At 38.3% G+C, this 19,603-nt stretch overlaps 1 protein-coding gene across 1 annotated transcript; it reads left to right on the top strand.

Moving 5' to 3' along the window:
- Window positions 1-18,524: 18,524 nt before the first annotated feature.
- Window positions 18,525-18,905, top strand: LOC129640121 (histone H2B type 1-H-like). Its single transcript, XM_055565357.1, has one exon. The coding sequence runs from the start codon at window positions 18,525-18,527 to the stop codon at window positions 18,903-18,905; it is 381 nt and encodes a 126-aa protein (XP_055421332.1).
- Window positions 18,906-19,603: the final 698 nt, after the last annotated feature.

Below are 19,603 nucleotides of genomic sequence, written 5' to 3'. Positions count from 1 at the left end.
TCTAGAACCAGGTTGTCTGGATTCATAATGCCATTTTGGCCACTTTCCTGTCGTGTGGACTCAGTTTCCTAATCTGTAAAATTGGAATAATAATAGTCTCTACTTCATAGGCTTGTTTCAAGGATTAAATGAGATAGTGCACATAAAGCTCTTAGAATGGTGTTTGGCATAGAGTAAAAATTCTCTAAGTATTAAGTAGTATTATTCTTGGCTCTGGGCCTTTATTTCTGTTACATTTTCTTTGAAGAGTTCCCATCCTCTTCTTTCCAGGTACTTCTCAACTAACCTTCAAAGCCCAGCTCAAACCCCACATCCTCCAAGATTTCTTTGACCATCACAACTTTCCAGTACTTAATGTCTGGACATATCACCCACTCTCTGTTCACAGTCCCTAGCCTATGCTTTGAACCTAGAAGGTACTCAGTAAGTCCCTTTGGAGATGCATAAATGTGTGAATAAAGCAGTCATGTGCTAGCTGTTTTCCTTTTTGGTGAAAACTCTTCCCAGCTGCCTTCCCCACTCCTGCCCAATTAAGCAATGCAGGCATTCCTGTTCTTTTATAGCTTAGCTTAACAAGACTTGGATTTCAGGGTAGGATTTTTTGCCCAGGCAACTTGTTCACTTCTCACTCTCTGCCTGGTCTCTAGGAGACAGATTAACCTAACTTGATAACATTTTGTCTTCCTGACTAGGTGCCTTAGCTATATAGTGAGAAAAGTGTATCTTTCCTCCTTTTTTTTTTTAAACTGGCCTGAGGATTTGAGGGGATTATGGGGGATTCTGATTTGAGGTTTTGAAGTTTCTCTTCCAAATCCAATTCATGCCACTCTGTACTTACTCTACCAGGGTGACCGCATCAATTCACATAATTTTAATTTCCACCTCTCTGTTAATGGCTGCCATGAAGTGTTGTGCTGGTAAATATTTAACCATGGGTTCTCTGAGGGAAAAGAAAAACTTCCTGATTTATAGTGTTTGCTAATTTCCATTGCGTAAATACCTCCAGAATGTTGGGTTTCAAGTTGCCAGCAGAACATCACTGAACAGAGAGGTGGAAAGAGATACAAGATAGCATACCATCATATAACATTTCCACCATACAAACACAAAAATGTAAATAATCTCAAGAGCATAGAAAAAAAGAAGAAGTGTTGAGTTTTGAGTTTTTACTTTTTTAATAAATTTAATAAGTTTATATAATTTAAATTTCAATAACTATTATATTTAACATCCAGCTCACTAAATCTCTGAAGATTTAGCAGTCTCTTATGATCCATTACAAGCCAGCTCCAGCCCACCACTGATCCCATGTGATGGTCTCCCAAGCATGTCTGCAGCCTAGATCACTTTCCTCAATTCCACACCTGTGTACACAACCTACATTTCACCTCTACATGGATGTTCAACAGATCTCTAACACATCTCAACAACTGTAGAAAGTGAAAATGAAGTCACTCAGTCATGCCTGACTCTTTTCAACCCCATGGACTGTAGCCTACCAGGCTCCTTCATCCATGGGATTTTCCAGGCAAGAATACTGGAGTGGGTTGCCATTTCCTTCTCTAATCAACAACTGTATTCTCCATCAATTCTCACTGTCCAAAGTCTACTTCACATTTTGTCTTCCCTGTCTCAGAAAATGGTACCACTAGTCACCAATCACCCAAGTCAGAAACCTGGGAATCATCTTTGACTTCTCTCTCTTTCCCACTCCAGTACTCTTGCCTGGGAAATCCCATGGATGGAGGAACATGGTAGGCTACAGTCCATGGGGTCGCAAAGAGTCAGACACGATTGAGTGACTTCACTTTATCACTTTAAGTTACTCAATATCCCTGGGCCTTGTCAATCCTAACTTTTTGGCCCTTCCCCCTGCTATTGCCTTAGTTTAGGCTTCTTCATCTCATGCCTAGAACATGACAACAATCTCCCAACTGGTCTACCTGAATTTCCACCTTATCTCCCTAGTAATCTATCCTACACAAAATGACTAGAATGAAATTCAAAACTCACCATGTCAATAACAAGCTTAAAACTCCTCAGTGGAGATTGACTTCCAGCAATGGCAATGTGAGGAGCTCCACTCACCACTCCTCAGTGAAACTGGTGAAAAGTATCTTGAAAACAATAAATCTCTGGAAATGGTCCTAAGAGCAAACAGCAAATGAAGAAACATCTGTTCAAGAAAAGCTGCAAAAAATCAGTTAAAATGGTAAGAATCTGTGGTGTTTGAACCAAGACCACATCCTCCATCCCCATTTTAGTGCAAGTTGGGTAACTGCACTCCAGACTTCTGCAGCTGAGAACACAGGGTTCCTTCTCCCCAGCTCCCAATCAGAGGGTTTTCTTCCCATGAGAAGCAAGACTTCAGCGTTTCTCATCCTGTCCTCAGCTACACATTGCTAAGCCTAAGTCCTGGGTGACTGTGGTCAAGAGGTGGTGTCTCACTTCTTCCACTCAGCCTCCACTCATGGCATGGAGACTCAGCCTTAATGAGCCATGCTGAGAATACTGGGGCCCTCATTGTCCTTTCCCTGCCTCTGCTGCTGCTGCTGCTAAGTCACTTTAGTCATGTCTGACTCTGTGCGACCCCATGGATGGCAGCCCACCAGGCTCCCCTGTCCCTCCATGGCAGGAGAGGAAAGCCAAGAGGACTTCAGGTTACGAAGTGCCGCCTCCCCCGCCCCCACCACCAGAAGATTAGCTCCTGCCCCCACCACCAGAAGATTAGCTCCTGGAGTGGGAATATTGCTCAGAGAGAGGACTGCCATTTTCTCATCCAGCTCCAGAGCATTGGCTCTGGGATTTTGCCTGGGGGACAGGGGAGAGAAGCAACCATAAAACAGATAGATCCTAGTCTCTTACCAAAGGAACTGATTCTATTTGCAACAGATCTTGAAGATGTACAAACCTAAGGAAACTCTCAAGAGCGGTGGAGGTTGCAGTGAAAAGCAATTGAGAGGATTGGGAGGAGGTTCAAGGATTTTAATAAAGATACAGTCTAGGCTGTGGGCAGGCTAGTTTACAAGAGAGAACTTGGGAATAACTCAGCTTGAGGAGCCCTCTTAGGGTCAGAACGAATATCAAACACTGAACTCAGAAACTATTGCTTCTTAGAAAATGAAAATCCCAGAGTTTAAAAATATAATAATTGAACTTCTTACTTCTGTTCCTCATAAGGAGCTAGGAACGTTGCCACTCCATCCTAACAACAAGTAAAAAGCTGAACAGATCAAAGCATCAACAAATCTTCTTGAATCCATGAGAGAAAAGAAGACACAAGGCAAACTGCTACTGTTAAGATTAGAGACAGACAGCCAAATAAGGATTATCATAGATTACTTCAGAAGAAACTTACCAGCAGACACCACCACGGGAACCAGTGCCAGGGGTTTGGAATTGTAATTGACAGTTTTCTGGAGTCTAAATGCAGAAAACTCTGAAAAACTCTTAAAAACTCCATAGCAACCCAGCTGTGGTAGAGTCCCAGAGTACTTTGGGATTTACCTCCAGGAGCTCAATCAGTTTCCATAGTAAGTACTAGAGAAAAATCCCCTTAGGCTTCCAGCAGAGGAAGGGAAAAAGAACCATTTTGAGGTACTCCAGAGAACTGCTCTTAACAAGGGCTGCCCTCAGGGAAACCTTACTAATCAGAGTAACCTGCTAGAGTATTATCAGAAAGTTCCAATGGAAGAGAAATATCCAAATCTAGCTGTCTCTAGTCATGCTCTCCCACTGAGGGGGAGAAAAAAAGACTGAGAAACACTCATGAAGTTCAAAATCCAGAGGTATATGCATACTAAAATACTAGAACCTACTAATAGAACTATAGAATGTTTCCCATACCCACACTTCACCTCTACATTAGTAAAGGCCCATTTGCAATGTATTTTAACCTTGTATATTTTGTCCAGCTATCAAGAAAAAAATTATAAGGCAAGTCAAAAATTAAAAACACAATTTGAAGAAACACATCAAGCAACAGAACCAGATATAGCAAGGGTGTTGGAATTACCAGACAGAGAATTTAAAGCAACTGCAATTAATATGCTAAGGGCTTTAATTGATGAAGTAGACAGCATGCAAGAACACATGATCAATGCAAACAGAGGGATAGAAATCCCAGAAAAAGAATAAAAATTAAATTCTAAAGATAAGAAAACACTATAACAAAAACAAAGAATTCCTTTGATAGGCCTCTTAGTAGATTAGATATGGGTAAAAAGGGGATGTCTATGCTAGAAGATATACCAATCAGATCAGATCAGATCAGTCGCTCAGTCGTGTCCGACTCTTTGTGACCCCATGAATCGCAGCACGCCAGGCCTCCCTGTCCATCACCAACTCCCGGAGTTCACTCAGACTCACGTCCATCGAGTCAGTGATGCCATCCAGCCATCTCATCCTCTGTCGTCCCCTTCTCCTCTTGCCCCCAATCCCTCCCAGCATCAGAGTCTTTTCCAATGAGTCAACTCTTCACATGAGGTGGCCAAAGTACTGGAGTTTCAGCTTTAGCATCATTCCTTCCAAAGAAATCCCAGGGCTGATCTCCGTCAGAATGGACTGGTTGGATCTCCTTGCAGTCCAAGGGACTCTGTCTTCTCCAACACCACAGTTCAAAAGCATCAATTCTTCGGTGCCAGGCTTCTTCACAGTCCAACTCTCACATCTATGCATGACTACAGGAAAAACCATAGCCTTGACTAGATGGACCTTTGTTGGCAAAGTAATGTCTCTGCTTTTGAATATGCCATCTAGGTTGGACATAACTTTCCTTCCAAGGAGTAAGTGTCTTTTAATTTCATGGCTGCAGTCACCATCTGCAGTGTTTTGGAGCCCAGAAAAATAAAGTCTGATACTGTTTCCACTGTTTCCCCATCTATTTCCCATGAAGTGATGGGACTGGATGCCATGATCTTCGTTTTCTTGAATGTTGAGCTTTAAGCCAACTTTTTCACTCTCCACTTTCACTTTCATCAAGAGACTTTTTAGTTCCTCTTTGCTTTCTGCCATAAGGGTGGTGTCATCTGCAAATCCTCAAAAATCTAAAAGAAAAAAGATTAAAAAAAAAAAAAAAGATATCCAAGGACTAAGAAAACCTTCCAAACTAGAATCATATGGAGAAGGAAGACAGGAATTAAGGAAATATTTGAAACAATAATGACTGAGAATTTATGCAAATTAATGTCAGACACCAAACCGTAGATGCAGGAAGCTCAAAGAATACCCAGCAGGTTAAATATCCAAAAAGCAATACCTAAGTATATCATTTTCAAGTAACAAAAAGTAAAACATAAAGAAAAATCCTAAAAGAGCCAAAGGGGGAGAAAACACCTTATCTATAGAGGAATAAAGATAAGAATTATATACAGTTTCTCTTCAGAACCATACAAGTAAGATGAGAGTGGAATGTAATATTTAAAGTATTGAGAGAAAGTAACTACTAACCTAAAATTCTGTACCCAACAAAATTATTCTTCAAAAGTGAAGGAGAAATAAAGACTTTCTCAGACAAAAAAAATTGAGGGAATTTGTTACTAGTAGACCTGCTGCTGCTGCTGAGTCACTTCAGTCGTGTCCAATTCTGTGCGACCCCATAGACGGCAGCCTACCAGGCTCCCCCGTCCCCAGGATTCTCCAGGCAAGAACACTGGAGTGGGTTGCCATTTCCTTCTCCAGTGCATGAAAGTGAAAAGTGAAAGTGAAGTCGCTCAGTCGTGTCCAACCCTCAGCAACCCCATGGACTGCAGCCTACCAGGCTCCTCCATCCATGGGATTTTCCAGGCAAGAGTACTGGAGTGGGGTGCCATTGCCTTCTCCGACTAGTAGACCTACTTTTCAAGAAATGTTAAAAGATGTTCTATGGAGAGAAAGTAAATAATATAGGTCAAAATCTTGAATCTGCAGGAAGAAAGAAAAAGTATCAAAGAAGGAATAAAGATAAAATTAAAAGTTTTATTTTTCTTAGTTGAGCTAACAGGTAATAGTTTATTCAAAATAAAAATAGATACAGTGTATAAATAATATATGCTCATAGATATTTTATATATATTTAAGTATACTTATATAAAATGAATAACAAGAATGATACAAGAGATAAGAAGAAGGAGCAAGGATTGTTTTGTTATTATAAGATACACTACCTTTGAAGAGGTACAACGTTATTTGAAAATACACTTGGATTAGTTACAAATGAATGTTGAAAATTAAAAGTGTTAATCACTCAGTTATGTCCAACTCTTTGCAATCCCATGAACTGCTCCTCTGTCCATGGAATTCTTCAGGCAAGCATACTGGAATGGTTAGCCATTCCCTTCTCCTGGGGATTTTCCCAACCCAGGGATCAAACCCAGGTCTCCTGCATTGCAGGCAGATTTTTTACCATTTGAACCACTAAGAAGCCCTGCAAATTCTAGGACAACCACTAAAAATGTATAACTGAGTGCTCAATTAAAACAACAAAAGGCAAAAAAGAGTGAAAGACAATATGAACAAAGAGCATACTGATTCTATATCTTGGCTATTGTAAATAATGCTGAAAAGAACATTGAAGAGCATATAACTTTAGGAATTAGTGGTTTTGTTTTTGGTTTTTGTTTTTGTTTTTTTTTTGGAAATACCAAAGAAGTAAGTTTGCTTGTATTCTTAACTGAGACACTCCAAACTATTTTCCATGTAGCTGCACCAATTTACAATCCCAAAAGTGCATGAGGGTTCCCTTTTCTCCATATACAAATCCTTGTATTTGTTGTCTTTTTGATGATAGCAATTCTGACAAATGTGAGGTGATATCTCATTGTGGTTTTAATTTGCATTTCCATGTTGATTATTAATGTTGAGCATTTTTCCTGTGTCTGTTGTACATCTGTATGTCTTTTTTTCAATAATGTCTATTCAGTTTCTCTATTTTTTACTAGTTTTTTTTTTATGTTGAGTTGTGTGGATTCTTTGTATACTTTGGATATTAAGCCTTAATCAGATATGCCTTTTTCAAACATCTTCTCCTATTAAGTAGGTTGCATTTTCATTTTGTTGACAGTTTCCTTCACAGTGTGAAAGGTTTTTAGTTTGATTAGGTCCCATTTTTAAAATATTTGCTCTTGTTTCCCTTATCTGAGGAGACATAGGCAAAAAAAAATATTGCTAAGACAGATGCCAAAGAGCATACTGTCTATGTTTTCTTCTAGGATTTTTATAGTTTCACGTCTTACATGTTTTACATTTAAGTCTTTAATCCATTTTGAGTTCATTTTTATGTATGGTGTTATAAAGCAAACTGATTCTTTCATGGGCTTCTCTGGTGGCTCAGCTGGTAAAGAATCCACCTGCAATGTGGGAGACCTTCCCTGGGTTGGGAAGATCCTCTGGAAAAGGGAATGGCTACTCACTCCAGTATTCTGGCCTGGAAAATTCCATGGACTATATAGTCCAAGGGGTCACAAAAAGTTGGATATGATATATGTAGCTGTCCGGTTTTTCCAGCACCACTTGTGTTTTCTCTATTATTTATTCCTGCCTCATTTGTCATAGATTAATTGATCATAGGTATATGGGGTTATTTCTGGGCTTTCTATTTGGTTCCATTTATCTATGTATCTGTTTTTGTGCCAATACTGTACTGTTTTGATTACTATAACTTTGTAGTATATTTTGAAATCATGGAGTGTGAGACCTTCAGCTTTGTTCTTCTTTCTCAAGAATTTTTGGTTATCAAGGGTCTCTAATGTTGTATTATTTGTGGCCATTCTGTGAAAAAAAAAAATGCCTTTGGTATTTTGATAGAGATTACATTGAATCTATAGATTGCCTTGAGTAGTGTGGTCATTTTAACAATATCAATACTTTCAATCCATGAGCACAGTGTATCTATCCATTTGTTTGTATGACCTTCAACTTCTTTCACCAGTGTCTTATAAAGTTTTCTGAGTACAAATCCTCTTTGCATAGATTTATTCCTAGGTATTTTATTCTTTTGGTGCAATTATAAATGAGATCATTTTCTTAATTTCTCTTAAATTATCTTTCTGATAATTTACTGTTAGTCTAAAGAAACACAAAAAATTTATATTGTGTCCTACAGTATTACTTAAATTATTAGTTCTAATAATGCTTTGGTGGCATCTTTAAGATTTTATATAGTAAGTTTAGTGTCATGTCAGCTGTAAACAGTGACAGTTTTGCTTTTTCCATTAGTATTTAGATTCCTTTTATTTTTTTTCCCTGTCTGATTGATGTTGTGAGGACTTCAAATACTATGTTGAGAAAAAATAGCTAGAGTGGGCAACCTTGTTTTGTTTCCAATCATAGAGAAAATGCTGTCAGCTTTTCACCACTGGGTATGATGTCTGTTAGCTTGTCATATGCGGCATTAATTATGTTGGGGTATGCTTCCCCTCTGGCTCAGCTGGTAAAGAATCCTTCTGCAATGAGGGAGACCTGGGTTCAATTCCTGGGCTGGGAAGATCCCCTGGAGAAGGGAATGGCTACCCACTCCAGTATTCTGGCCTGGAGAATTCCATGAACGGTATAGTCCATGGGATCACAAAAAATCAGACGCAACTGAGTGACTTTCACTTTTACTTTCATGTTACCTCTATAACCACTTTGTTAATAGTTATTATCATAAATGGGTGTTGAATTTTGTCAAAAGTTTATCTATTGAGATTATTATATAATTTTTCTTCTATTTGTAAATGTTGTGTATCACACCGATTGTTTTGCAGATATTCAACCAGATTTGAAACATTGGGATAAATCCCACTTGATCATGGTGTATGATCCTTTTCATGTACTGTTGAATTTGGATTGCTAATACTGTACATTCCCTACACATGGAAGAGTTTCATTCTGAGAGTGCAATTTGTTTGAAAGTGCAGCAAAGTTAGCCTAGATACTCAGCTAACACAATCAGCTATATAGTATTGGATTGTAACAGGTTTATAATACTTTTCACACAAATGATACATTAAAAACAAACAAAAAATAAAGAAAACACTTTTAATCTTACAGTATAGTGCCTTGAAAAGTACAGGAGTACCGTACAACAGCTGGCATACAGAGGCCAGCATCAAGTGAACAAACAAGAAGAGTTACTGACTGGAGGAGGGAGAGGAGGTAGGAGATGGTAGAGCTTAAGGACTGTCAAGAATAAGAGACAGAAGGCAAGCTGTAATTTCACTCATAACTGATGTTGATGACACAGGTTCTGGTTCCCTGCTCGTTTCAATTCTATCTACCTTCTTGAAAAAATGATCCAGTGATTTCTGGGTAGTAGCCCTTTTTTTCTTATCATAGATGACACGGTAGCACTGGATTGCATTCTGAACAGCTGTCCTGTGCCTCAAAAACTAACAATGCATCCCCAAACAAAAAAATCCCCTGCTATTTCCTGAATTGTGACTCTCTTTGGTTCCTCAGTTACTACTTCTTCCTGATTTTCTTTGTCCTTTCTCTGGGCCTTCAGTTACATCACATCTTTATTAGCAAGCTCCTCATGTTGCACAGCAAAGAGTTCAATGTTATAAGGAACGAGTAACATCTACCATCTTTTCACCTCACTCCACTCTCTCAATTATTTTCACTTCTGTTTCTATCATTATCACTTGATGCTTCTTAGCAGTACTGACTATTACTACATCACCACTGCTTTTACGCTTGCTTCTGGATATCCTGGGTCTGAAATAAAGATACTATACTACTGTATTCTACACAATACTTTACAGTAAAGTGCATAAAGGCACAACCACTTGGGAGGATGCATGCACATGACAATGTATGCCAGACATGTGAACTAACTTACATGATTGGACATGTGAATGTACATTCACATCTTTGAAAGTTCACAACTTGAAGGTTTATATGTAGGGGACTTTTTTCTGACTTGTCTTTTTCTGAGGATTTTTGCATCTGTATTCATCAGAGAAAAGTTACAATCAATATTGACCTGTAATTTTCTTTCCTTGTGGTATCTTTACCTGGTTTTGACATCAGTGTGACATGGCCCATGTAGAATGAGGTCAGAAATATTCCTTCCTCTTACATTTTTTGAAATAATTTCAGAAGGGTTTATGTTAACTCTTCTTTAAATGTATGGAAGAATTCAATCATGAAATGGTCTGGTTCAGGACTTTTATTTATTGGGAATACTGTTTTATTCCAGATTCAATTTCATTACATATAATTGTTGATAGTTTCTATTTTTTCCTCAGTCTGAGGGAGGTTATACATTTGTAGAAAGTGTCCCCTTTTATTTGATTGTCCATTTTATTGGCATATAATTGTTCTTAAGAATCTCTTACAATCTTTGCATTTCTGTGATACCAGTTGTAACTTCTCTCTCTGATTTTATTTATTTGTGTCTTCTCTCTTTTTCCTTGATAAGTCTGGCTAAAGGTTTATCAATTTTGTCTATCTTTACAGAGAACCAGATTTCAGTTTCACTGATCTTTTCTACGTATTTCTTTAGTTCTATTTCATTTATTTCTGCTCTGATCCTTATTATTTTTTTTCCTACTAAGTTTGGGTTTTGTTTGTTGCTCTTCTTAGAGTTCCTCAATGTGTAAGGTTAGATGATTTATTTCAGATTTTTCTTATTTCCTGAGGTAGGCTTGTGTCACTGCAATTTCCTTTTAAAGATTCTTCCTTTGCATTCCATAGGTTTTTGAATTATTGTGTTTCTCTTTTAATTTGTTGCCAGATATTTTTTTATTTCCTCTTTGACTTCCTCAGTGGTGCATTGGTTGTTTAGTAGCATATTGTTTAGCCTTCACATGTCTTCAGTCAGTTCAGTCACTCAGTTGTGTTCGAATCTTTAACACCCCTTGGATTACAGGCTTCTCTGTCCATCACCAACTCCCAGAGCTTGTTCAAACTCACGTCCACCAAATCGGTGATGTCATCCAACCATCTCATCCTCTGTTGTCCCCTTCTCCTCCTGCCTTCAATCTTTCCCAGCATCAGGATCCTTATCAATGAGTCAGTTCTTCATATCAGGTGGCCAAAGTATAGGAGCTGCAGCTTCAGCATTATTCCTTCCAATGAATATGCAGGGTTGATTTCCTTTAGGATTGATTGATTTGATCTCCTTGCAGTCCAAGGGACTGTCAAGAGTCTTCCCAAATGCCACAGTCAAAAGCATCAATTTTTTTGGTGCTCAGCAGTATTTATGGCCCAACTCTCACATCCATACATGACTACTGGAAAAACCATAGCTGTGACTATATGGACCTCTGTCGGCAAAGTAATGTCTGTGTTTTTTAATGTGCTGTCTAGGTTGGTCATAGCTTTTCTTCCAAGGATCAAAAGTCTTTTAAATTCATGGCTTCAGTCACCATCTGCAGTATTTTGGAGCCCAAGAAACTAAAGTCTGTCACTGTTTCCATTGTTTCCCCATCTATTTGCCATGAAGTGATGGGACCGGATGCCATGATCTTCGTTTTTTGAATTTTGAGTTCTAAGCCAGCTTTTTCACTCTCCTCTTTCACTTTCATCAGGAGGATCTTTAGTTCTTCTTTGCTTTATGCCATAAGTGTGGTGTCATCTGCATATCTGAGGTTATTGATATTTCTCCTGGCAATCTTGATTCCAGCTTGTGTATCATCCATTTTGACATTTCGTATAATGTACTCTGCATATAAGTTAAATAAGCAAGATGACAATATACAGCTGTGATGTACTCCTTTCCCAATTTGGAACCAGTCTGTTGTTCCATGTCCAGTTCTGTTTCTTCTTCATCTGCACACAGATTTCTCAGGAGGCAGGTAAGGTGGTCTGGTATTCCCATCTCTTTAGGAATGTTCCACAGTTTGTTGTGATCCACAGAGCCAAAGGCTTTAGTATAGTCAATGAAGCAGAAATAGATGTTTTTCTGAATTTTTCTTTTTCTATGATACAACAAATGTTGGCAATTTGATCTCTGGTTCCTCTGCCTTTTCTAACTCCAACTTGAAATCTGGAAGTTCTCCATTCACATATTATTGAAGCCTAGCTTGGAGAATTTTGAGCATTACTTTGCTAGTGTGTGAGATAAGTACAACTGTGTAGTAGTTTGAACATTCTTTGAGATTGCCTTTCTCTGGAATTGGAATGAAAACTGACCTTTTCCAATCCTGTGGCCACGGCTGAGTTTTCCAAATTTGCTGGTATATTGAGTGCAGCACTTTCACAGCATCATATTTAGGACTTAAAATAGCTCAACTGGAATTCCATCACCTCCACTAGCTTTGTTCATAGTGATGCTTTCTAAGGCCCACTTGACTTTGCACTCCAGGATGTCTGGCTCTAGGTGAGTGATAACACCATTGTGGTTATCTGAGTCATTAAGATCTTTTTTAAAATAATTCTTCTGTATATTCTTGCCACCTCTTCTTAATATCTTCTGCTTCTCTTAGGTCCATACTATTTCTTTCCTTTATTGTGCCATCTTTGCTTGAAATGTTCCCTTGGTATCTCTAATTTTCTTGAAGAGATCTCTAGTCTTTCCCATTCTATAGTTTACCTCTATTTGCTTGCATTGATCATTTGGGAAAACTTTCTTATCTCTCCTTGCTATTCTTTGGAACTCTACATTCATTTGGCTATATCTTTCCTTTTCTTCTTTGCCTCTTACATCTCTCCTTTTCTCAGCTATTTGTAAGGCCTCCTCAAACAACCATTTTGCCTTTTTTGCATTTCTTCTTCTTGGGGAAGGTTTTGATCACCACCTCCTGTACAATATTATGAATATCTGCCCATAGTTCTTCAAGCCCTCTATCTATCAGATCTAATCTCTTGAATTGATTTGCCACTTCCACTGTATAATCATAAGGGATTTGTTTTAGGTCATACCTGAATGGTCTAGTGGTTTTTCCTACTTTCTCTAAGTCTGAATTTGCAATAAGGAGTTCATGATCTGAGCCACAGTCAGCTCCCAGTCTTGTTTTTGCCAAATATATAGAGCTTCTCCATCTTCAGCTACAAAGAATATAATCAATCTGATTTTGGTATTGACCATCTGGTGATATCCATGTGTAGAGTCATCTCTTGCATTGTTGGAAGAGGGTGTTTGGTATGACCAGTGTGTTCTCTTGGCAAAAGTCTTTTAGCCTTTGCCCTGCTTATTTTGTACTCCAAGGCCAAACTTGCCTGTTACTCCAGGTATTTCTTGACTTCCTACATTCCAGTCCCCTATGATGAAAAGGACATCTTTTTTTTGGTGTTAGTTCTAGAAGGTCTTTAAGTCACATGTCTTAGTCATGTGCAATTTTTTTCTTGTGGTTGATTTCCACTTGCATACTGTTGTTGTTGGAAAAATTCTTGAATGGTTTCAATTTTATTAGATTTGAGGCTTGTTTTGAGCCTAGTATGTGATCTATCCTAGACAGTGTTCCTTGTGCACTTGAAAAGAATGTATATTCTTCTGCTTGGGGATGGAATGTCCTATATGTATATTAAATGCATCAGTCTAACATCATTTAAGGCATTTCCATATTGATTTTCTATCTGGATGATCTATTCAGGATGTAAATGAGATGTTAATGTCTCCTGCTAATATTGTGTTAATGTCAACTTCTCCCATAAGTCTGTTAATATTTGGTCTATATATTTAGTTTTTCCTATTTTGGTTACATACATATTTATAAATGTTATATCTTCTTATTGGATTGAACTCTTTATCATTATTTAATGTCTTTCTTTGTCTCTTGTTACAACTTTTGTTGTAAATCTATTTTATCTTATATAAGTATTGCTACTTCATCTTTCATTTTGTTTCCATTTGCATGAAATACCTTTTTCTATCTCCTCACTTTCAGTGTATGTACGTACTTAGATCTGAAATGAGTCTCTTGTAGACAGCATTTATATGTCTTGTTTTTAATCCATTCAGCCATTACCTGTCTTCAATTGAAGTATTTTGTCCATTTACATTTAAATTAATTCTTGATAGGTATATAAATGCTGTCATTTTGTTAACTATTTTCTGGTTTTTTGGTAGTGTTTTTGTTATTCTCTTCTCTATGACTTGATAACTAACGTTGGTATATGTTTGGATTCCTTTCTCCTCTTTGTGCATAGGTTTTTGGTTTGCAGGAGCCCTGAGGTTTATACATGTTGTTGCTGTTCTGTTGCTCAATCATGTCAGAATCTTTGCCACCCCATGGACTGCAGTGTGCCAGGCTTCCCTGTCCTTCACTATCTCCCAGAGATTGTTCAAACTCATGTCTATTGAATCAATGGTGCCATCCAACCATCTCATCCTCTGTTGTCCCCTTCTCCTCCTGCCTTCAATCTTTCCCAGCATCAGGGTCTTTTCCAATGAGTCAGCTCTTCACATCAGGTGGCCAAAGTATTGGAGCTTCAGATTCAGCATCAATCCTTCCGATGAATATTCAGGGTTTATTTCCTTTAGGATTGACTGGTTTGGTCTCCTTGAAGTTCATTTAAGTTTATGTACTGTTGAAGCCTAGCTTGAAGGATTTTTGAGAATTACCTTGTTAGTATGTGAAATAAGCACAATTGTACAGTAGTTTGAACATTCTTTTACATTGCTCTTCTTTGGGATTGGAATGAAAACTGACTTTTTCCAGTCCTGTGGTCACTGCTGAGGTTTCCAAATTTGCTAACATATTGAGTGTGGTACTGTAACAGCATCATCTTTTAAGATTTGAAATAGCTCAACTGGAATTCCGTCACCTCCACTAAATCAACTAACAGGAAGGGATCACAGCCTCATGCATCAGCAGAAAATTGGATTAGAGATTTATTGAGCATGTCTCTGCCCACCAGAGTAAGACCCAGGTTTGCCCACGGCCAGTCCCTCCCATTAGGAAGCTTGCACAAGCCTCTTATCCATCAGAAGACGGATGGAAGAAGCAAGAGCTATAATCCCACAGCCTCCAGAATGAAAACCACAATCACAGAAAGCTAACCAAATTGATCACATGGATCACAGCCTTGTGTGACTTAATGAAGATATGAGCCATGCCATGCAGAGCCACCAAATACAGATGGGTCGTGGTGGAGAGTTCTGTTGTCCTCTGGAGAAGGAAATGGCAAAACACTTCACTATTCTTGCTTCAAGAGTGCCATGAACAGTATGATTCCTTCTGTTGTATTTTTAATTTCGGTTATTGTATTCTTGAGCTCTGTTTGGTTCTTCTTTATATTTTTTAGTCTTTGTTAAATTTCTATGTTCATTCATTCTTTTCCTGAATTCATTGATCATCTTTACAATCATTAACTTGAACTCTTTATTGTGTTGATTGCTTATCTCCACTTGGCTTTATTCTTCTGGGATTTTGTCTTGTTCCTTTGTTCTGAACCTATTTTTCTGTCATCTCATATTGCCTAAGCTCCTGTGTTTATTTCTATGTGTTATGCAGGTTTGGTTACATTTACTGATCTTAGAGAAATGGACTTATGTAGGATATGTTCTACTGCACTCAGAAGCATACTCCCTTCTGGTCACCAAAGCTGTATGCTCTAAGGGTACCATCTATGTGGGCCCTTATGTGTTAGTGGAGCCATCTACTGTGGGTACACAGATGAGTGTGGCTGGTCCCTGGCCCAGTTGGCTTTCAGGCCTGCCTCATGCTGGGCTGCCTGCTTGATGGTGGGCACGGCCAAGTCCTGGTGCATCTGGTTGTGTAGACAAGTAGAACTGGAGCTAGGTGGCTCCCAGGCCAAGGGCACCCAGGGCTGGTACAAGCCCCTAGTGCTAATAGACTAGAGAAAGGACTCCAGAGCTATCATTGTCAGCATCAGTGTCTTTCTGGTAGAATGAGCTCCCCAAAATGGCTTCCAAGTATCTGTGTCTCCAAGGTAAGTCCCAGTAGCCTCCTGCCCTTCAGGAGACACCAAGATCAGCAAGTGTGTATAACTCATATTCCTTTCAAATTATTGCTGCTGTACTAGGACTTGGAATGTGTAAGAGTTTGCATGTGCCATTGAAGAGCAGAGTATCAGTTTCCTACAGCCCTTCAGCTCTCCTGTACAGAAACCGATTGGCCTTCAAAGCCAGACATTCTGAGGACTATCTTCCTAGTGTAGGATCCTGAGTCTGGGGAGCATGATGTGGGGTTTGGACCACTTGCTCCTTGGATAGAATTTCTGCAATTGTAATTATCCTCCCTTTTTTGTGGGTCATTGACCCAGAGGTGTAGGTCTTGACTATACTCCATCTATACCTCTTCCTCCTGTCTTGTTATGGATTAAAGCTTTACCGAGCAAGGCCAGCCCACCAGAGCAAGACCCAGTTTTTCCCATTGCCAGTCCCTCCTATCAAAAGGCTTATGCAAGCCTCTTAGCCTCATCCATCAGAGGGCAAACAGAAGAAGCAAGAAGAAGCACAGTCTCACAGTGGCTAAAATAAAAACCATATTACAGAAAGTTAATCATGATGAAAAAGCAGAAATTTATGCCCCAGATGAATGGACAAGATAAAATCCCAGAAAAACAAATAAATGAAGTAGAGATAAGCAACCTTCCAGAAAAAGAATTCAGAATAATGATAGTGAAGATGATCCAGTATCTCAGGAAAAGAATGGAGGTAAAGACTGAGAAGATAAAATAAATGTTTACCAAAGGCCTAGAAGAACTAAAGAACAAACAAAGAGAGATACACTAGATACAAATTAGACACAAGCAGATATACTAGAAGGAATCAATAGCAGAATAACTGAGGCAGAAGAATAGATAAAAGACCTGGAGGACAGAATAGTGTAAATCACTGCCACAGAACAGAATGTAGAAAAAAAAAGAATGGAAAGAAACAAAGAGAGCCTAAGAGACCCGTGGGACAGCATTAAACACACCAACATTTCACATTATAGAGGTCCCAGAAGGAGAAGAGAGAAAGGACCTGAGGAAATATTTGTAGAGATAATAGCTGAAAACTTCCCTAACATGGGAAAGGAAATAGTCAGCCAAGTCCAGGAAGCACAGAGAGTCCCAGGAAGAATAAACCCAAGGAGGAACACACTGAGACACATAGTAATCAAACAGACAAAAATTAAAGACTGATAAAATATTAAAAGAAACAAGGGAAAAACAACAAATAACATACTAGGGAACTCCCATCAGGCTATCAGCTGATTTCTCAACAGAAACTCTACAAGCCAGAAGAGAATGGTTTTAAATGATATATTTAAAATGATGAAAGGGAAGAACCTACAACCAAGAATACTCTACCCAGCAAAATTCTCTTACAGATTTGATAGAGAAATCAGAAGCTTTCCAGACAAGCAAAAATTAAGAGAATTAAGCACCACCAAACCAGCTTTATGACAAATACTAAAGGAACTTCTCTAGGCAGGAAACACAAGAGAAGGGAAAGACCTACAGAAAATAAACCCAAAACAATTAACAAAATGGTAATAGGATCATACATATTGATGCTACCTTAAATGTAAATGGATTAAATACACCAACCAAAAGACATAGACTGACTGGGTGGATGAAAACATGTGCATGTATGCACTTTCACTTACCACATCACTCTGCTTGACTCCCCAAATTGTATGTAATTGTTTTATGTTGTTAAGTTAACCATGTTCCCATTATGACTTGCAATTGTAATTCTCTTTTATTTTTTGTCTGGCTACTGATTGTGAAAACTGATAAATATCTTTTATTATTATGATTATATAACTATTACTCACTTAATACCATCATGATTGATCAACAGAAAAATAATAGAAATGTATATTGCCAAAAATAGAAAAACCTGCAATCACTTTTTAAAATCCAGATGCGTATCAGAATTATCTTGAAATTTTTTTAAAAATACAAATGCTTGGGTGTTGCTTTTTTCCTCCAAAGCTCCAAATGTTTCTAATGAAATGTTTCTAATGAAAACAACTAGGCTATATGATGAGCTTTTACTTTTATCTAGTTTGTTTCACTTTTTCTAGTTCATATTCAGTGCTCCCATTTCATTTAGTTTACATTCTCTAATTTCTCCATCTCTTCTTTTTTTGATGTTCTTTCTCAAGTTTCTATCAAGTGTAGTGGAAAAGCTTTTGTATACATATATATAAATATGTGGGCTTCCTTGGTGGCTCAGAGGTTAAAGCATATAATATATACTTTAGAGAACATGAATTTTTGTCTATCTAAAAAATTATGACATTTTGATTTCACTTGTTTGACTAAGTATGAATAGAATGCTAGATTTTTAATTGAAAAATAAATATGCAACAAGCAACAAAGATAGACTGTATAGCATAGGGAACTATAATCAATATCTTGTGATAATCTATGATGGAAAATAATTTCAAACATAATCTATGTGTATTTGTATAATTGAATCACCTTGCTGTGCACCTGAATCATTGTAAGTCAACTATACTTCAATAAAACATATATTTTAAAAAATAGAAAAAGTAAGTGGATGGAAAAAATTATACCATGCTAACACTAACTAGCACTTCTGCACAGCGGAAGAAATGATCAACAAAATGAAACAACAACCTATGGAATGGGAAAAATTATTTGCAAGCCATATATTTGAAGATCTTTCTGTGTTGTTTGGTGTTGTCATTATAGACATGCCTGAACCGGCTAAGTCTGCTCCTGCCCCTAAAAAGGGCTCTAAAAAAGCTATGACCAAGGCCCAGAAGAAGGACGGCAAGAAGTGCAAGTGCAGACGCAAGGAGAGCTACTCTGTGTACATGTACAAGGTGCTGAAGCAAGTCCATCCGGACACCGGCATCTCGTCCAAGGCCATGGGAATCATGAACTCCTTCGTCAACGACATTTTCGAGTGCATCGCTGGCGAGACATCATGCCTGGCACATTACAACAAGTGCTCGACTATCACATCCAGGGAGATCCAGACTGCCATGCTCTTGCTGCTACCTGAGGAGCTGGCCAAGCACGCCATGTCCAAGGGCACTAAGGCTGTCACCAAGTATACCAGCTCCAAGTAAATATGCCTAGCCGCTGTTAATGGAGAAGGCAATGGCACTCCACTCCAGTACTCTTGCCTGGAAAAATCCCATGGATGGAGGGCCTGCTGGGCTGTAGTCCATGGGATCGCTAAGAGTCAGACACGACTTCACTTTTCACTTTTTTTTTCACTTAATATCCAAAATATATAAAGAACTCAAACAACTCAACAGCAAAAACCCTAACAATCCAATTAAAAATGGGCAAAGGACATGAAAAGACATTTTTCCAAGGAGACATGCAAATGGCCAACAAGTACATGAATAGATATTCAATATCACTAATCACTGGGAAGTGCAAATCAAAAGTACAATGAGGTATCACTTCATGCCTGTTAGAATGGCTTGCATCAAAAAACAGAGTTATTAAACCTGGTGAGGATGTGGAGAAAAGGAAGCCCTATAGCACTCTGTGATTGTAAAGTGTTATAGACATTTTGGGGAAAAAAATATAGAGCTTTCTCAAAAAATTAAAAATAGAACACCACATGACCCAATAATTCCACTTCTTCATATACATCCAAAGAAAATGAAAACTATATCAGAGATATATGCACGCTTATGTTCACAGCAGCATTATTTATAATAGCCAAAACATGGAAACAGCCTTAGTGTCCATCAACAGATAAATGGATAAAGAAGTTGCTATACACACACACACACACACGATGGATTATTCA

Source organism: Bubalus kerabau, chromosome X (assembly GCF_029407905.1).
Source record: "Bubalus kerabau isolate K-KA32 ecotype Philippines breed swamp buffalo chromosome X, PCC_UOA_SB_1v2, whole genome shotgun sequence".
NCBI lineage: Eukaryota > Metazoa > Chordata > Mammalia > Artiodactyla > Bovidae > Bubalus > Bubalus kerabau.
This window is presented reverse-complemented; position numbering and strand designations above follow the sequence as displayed.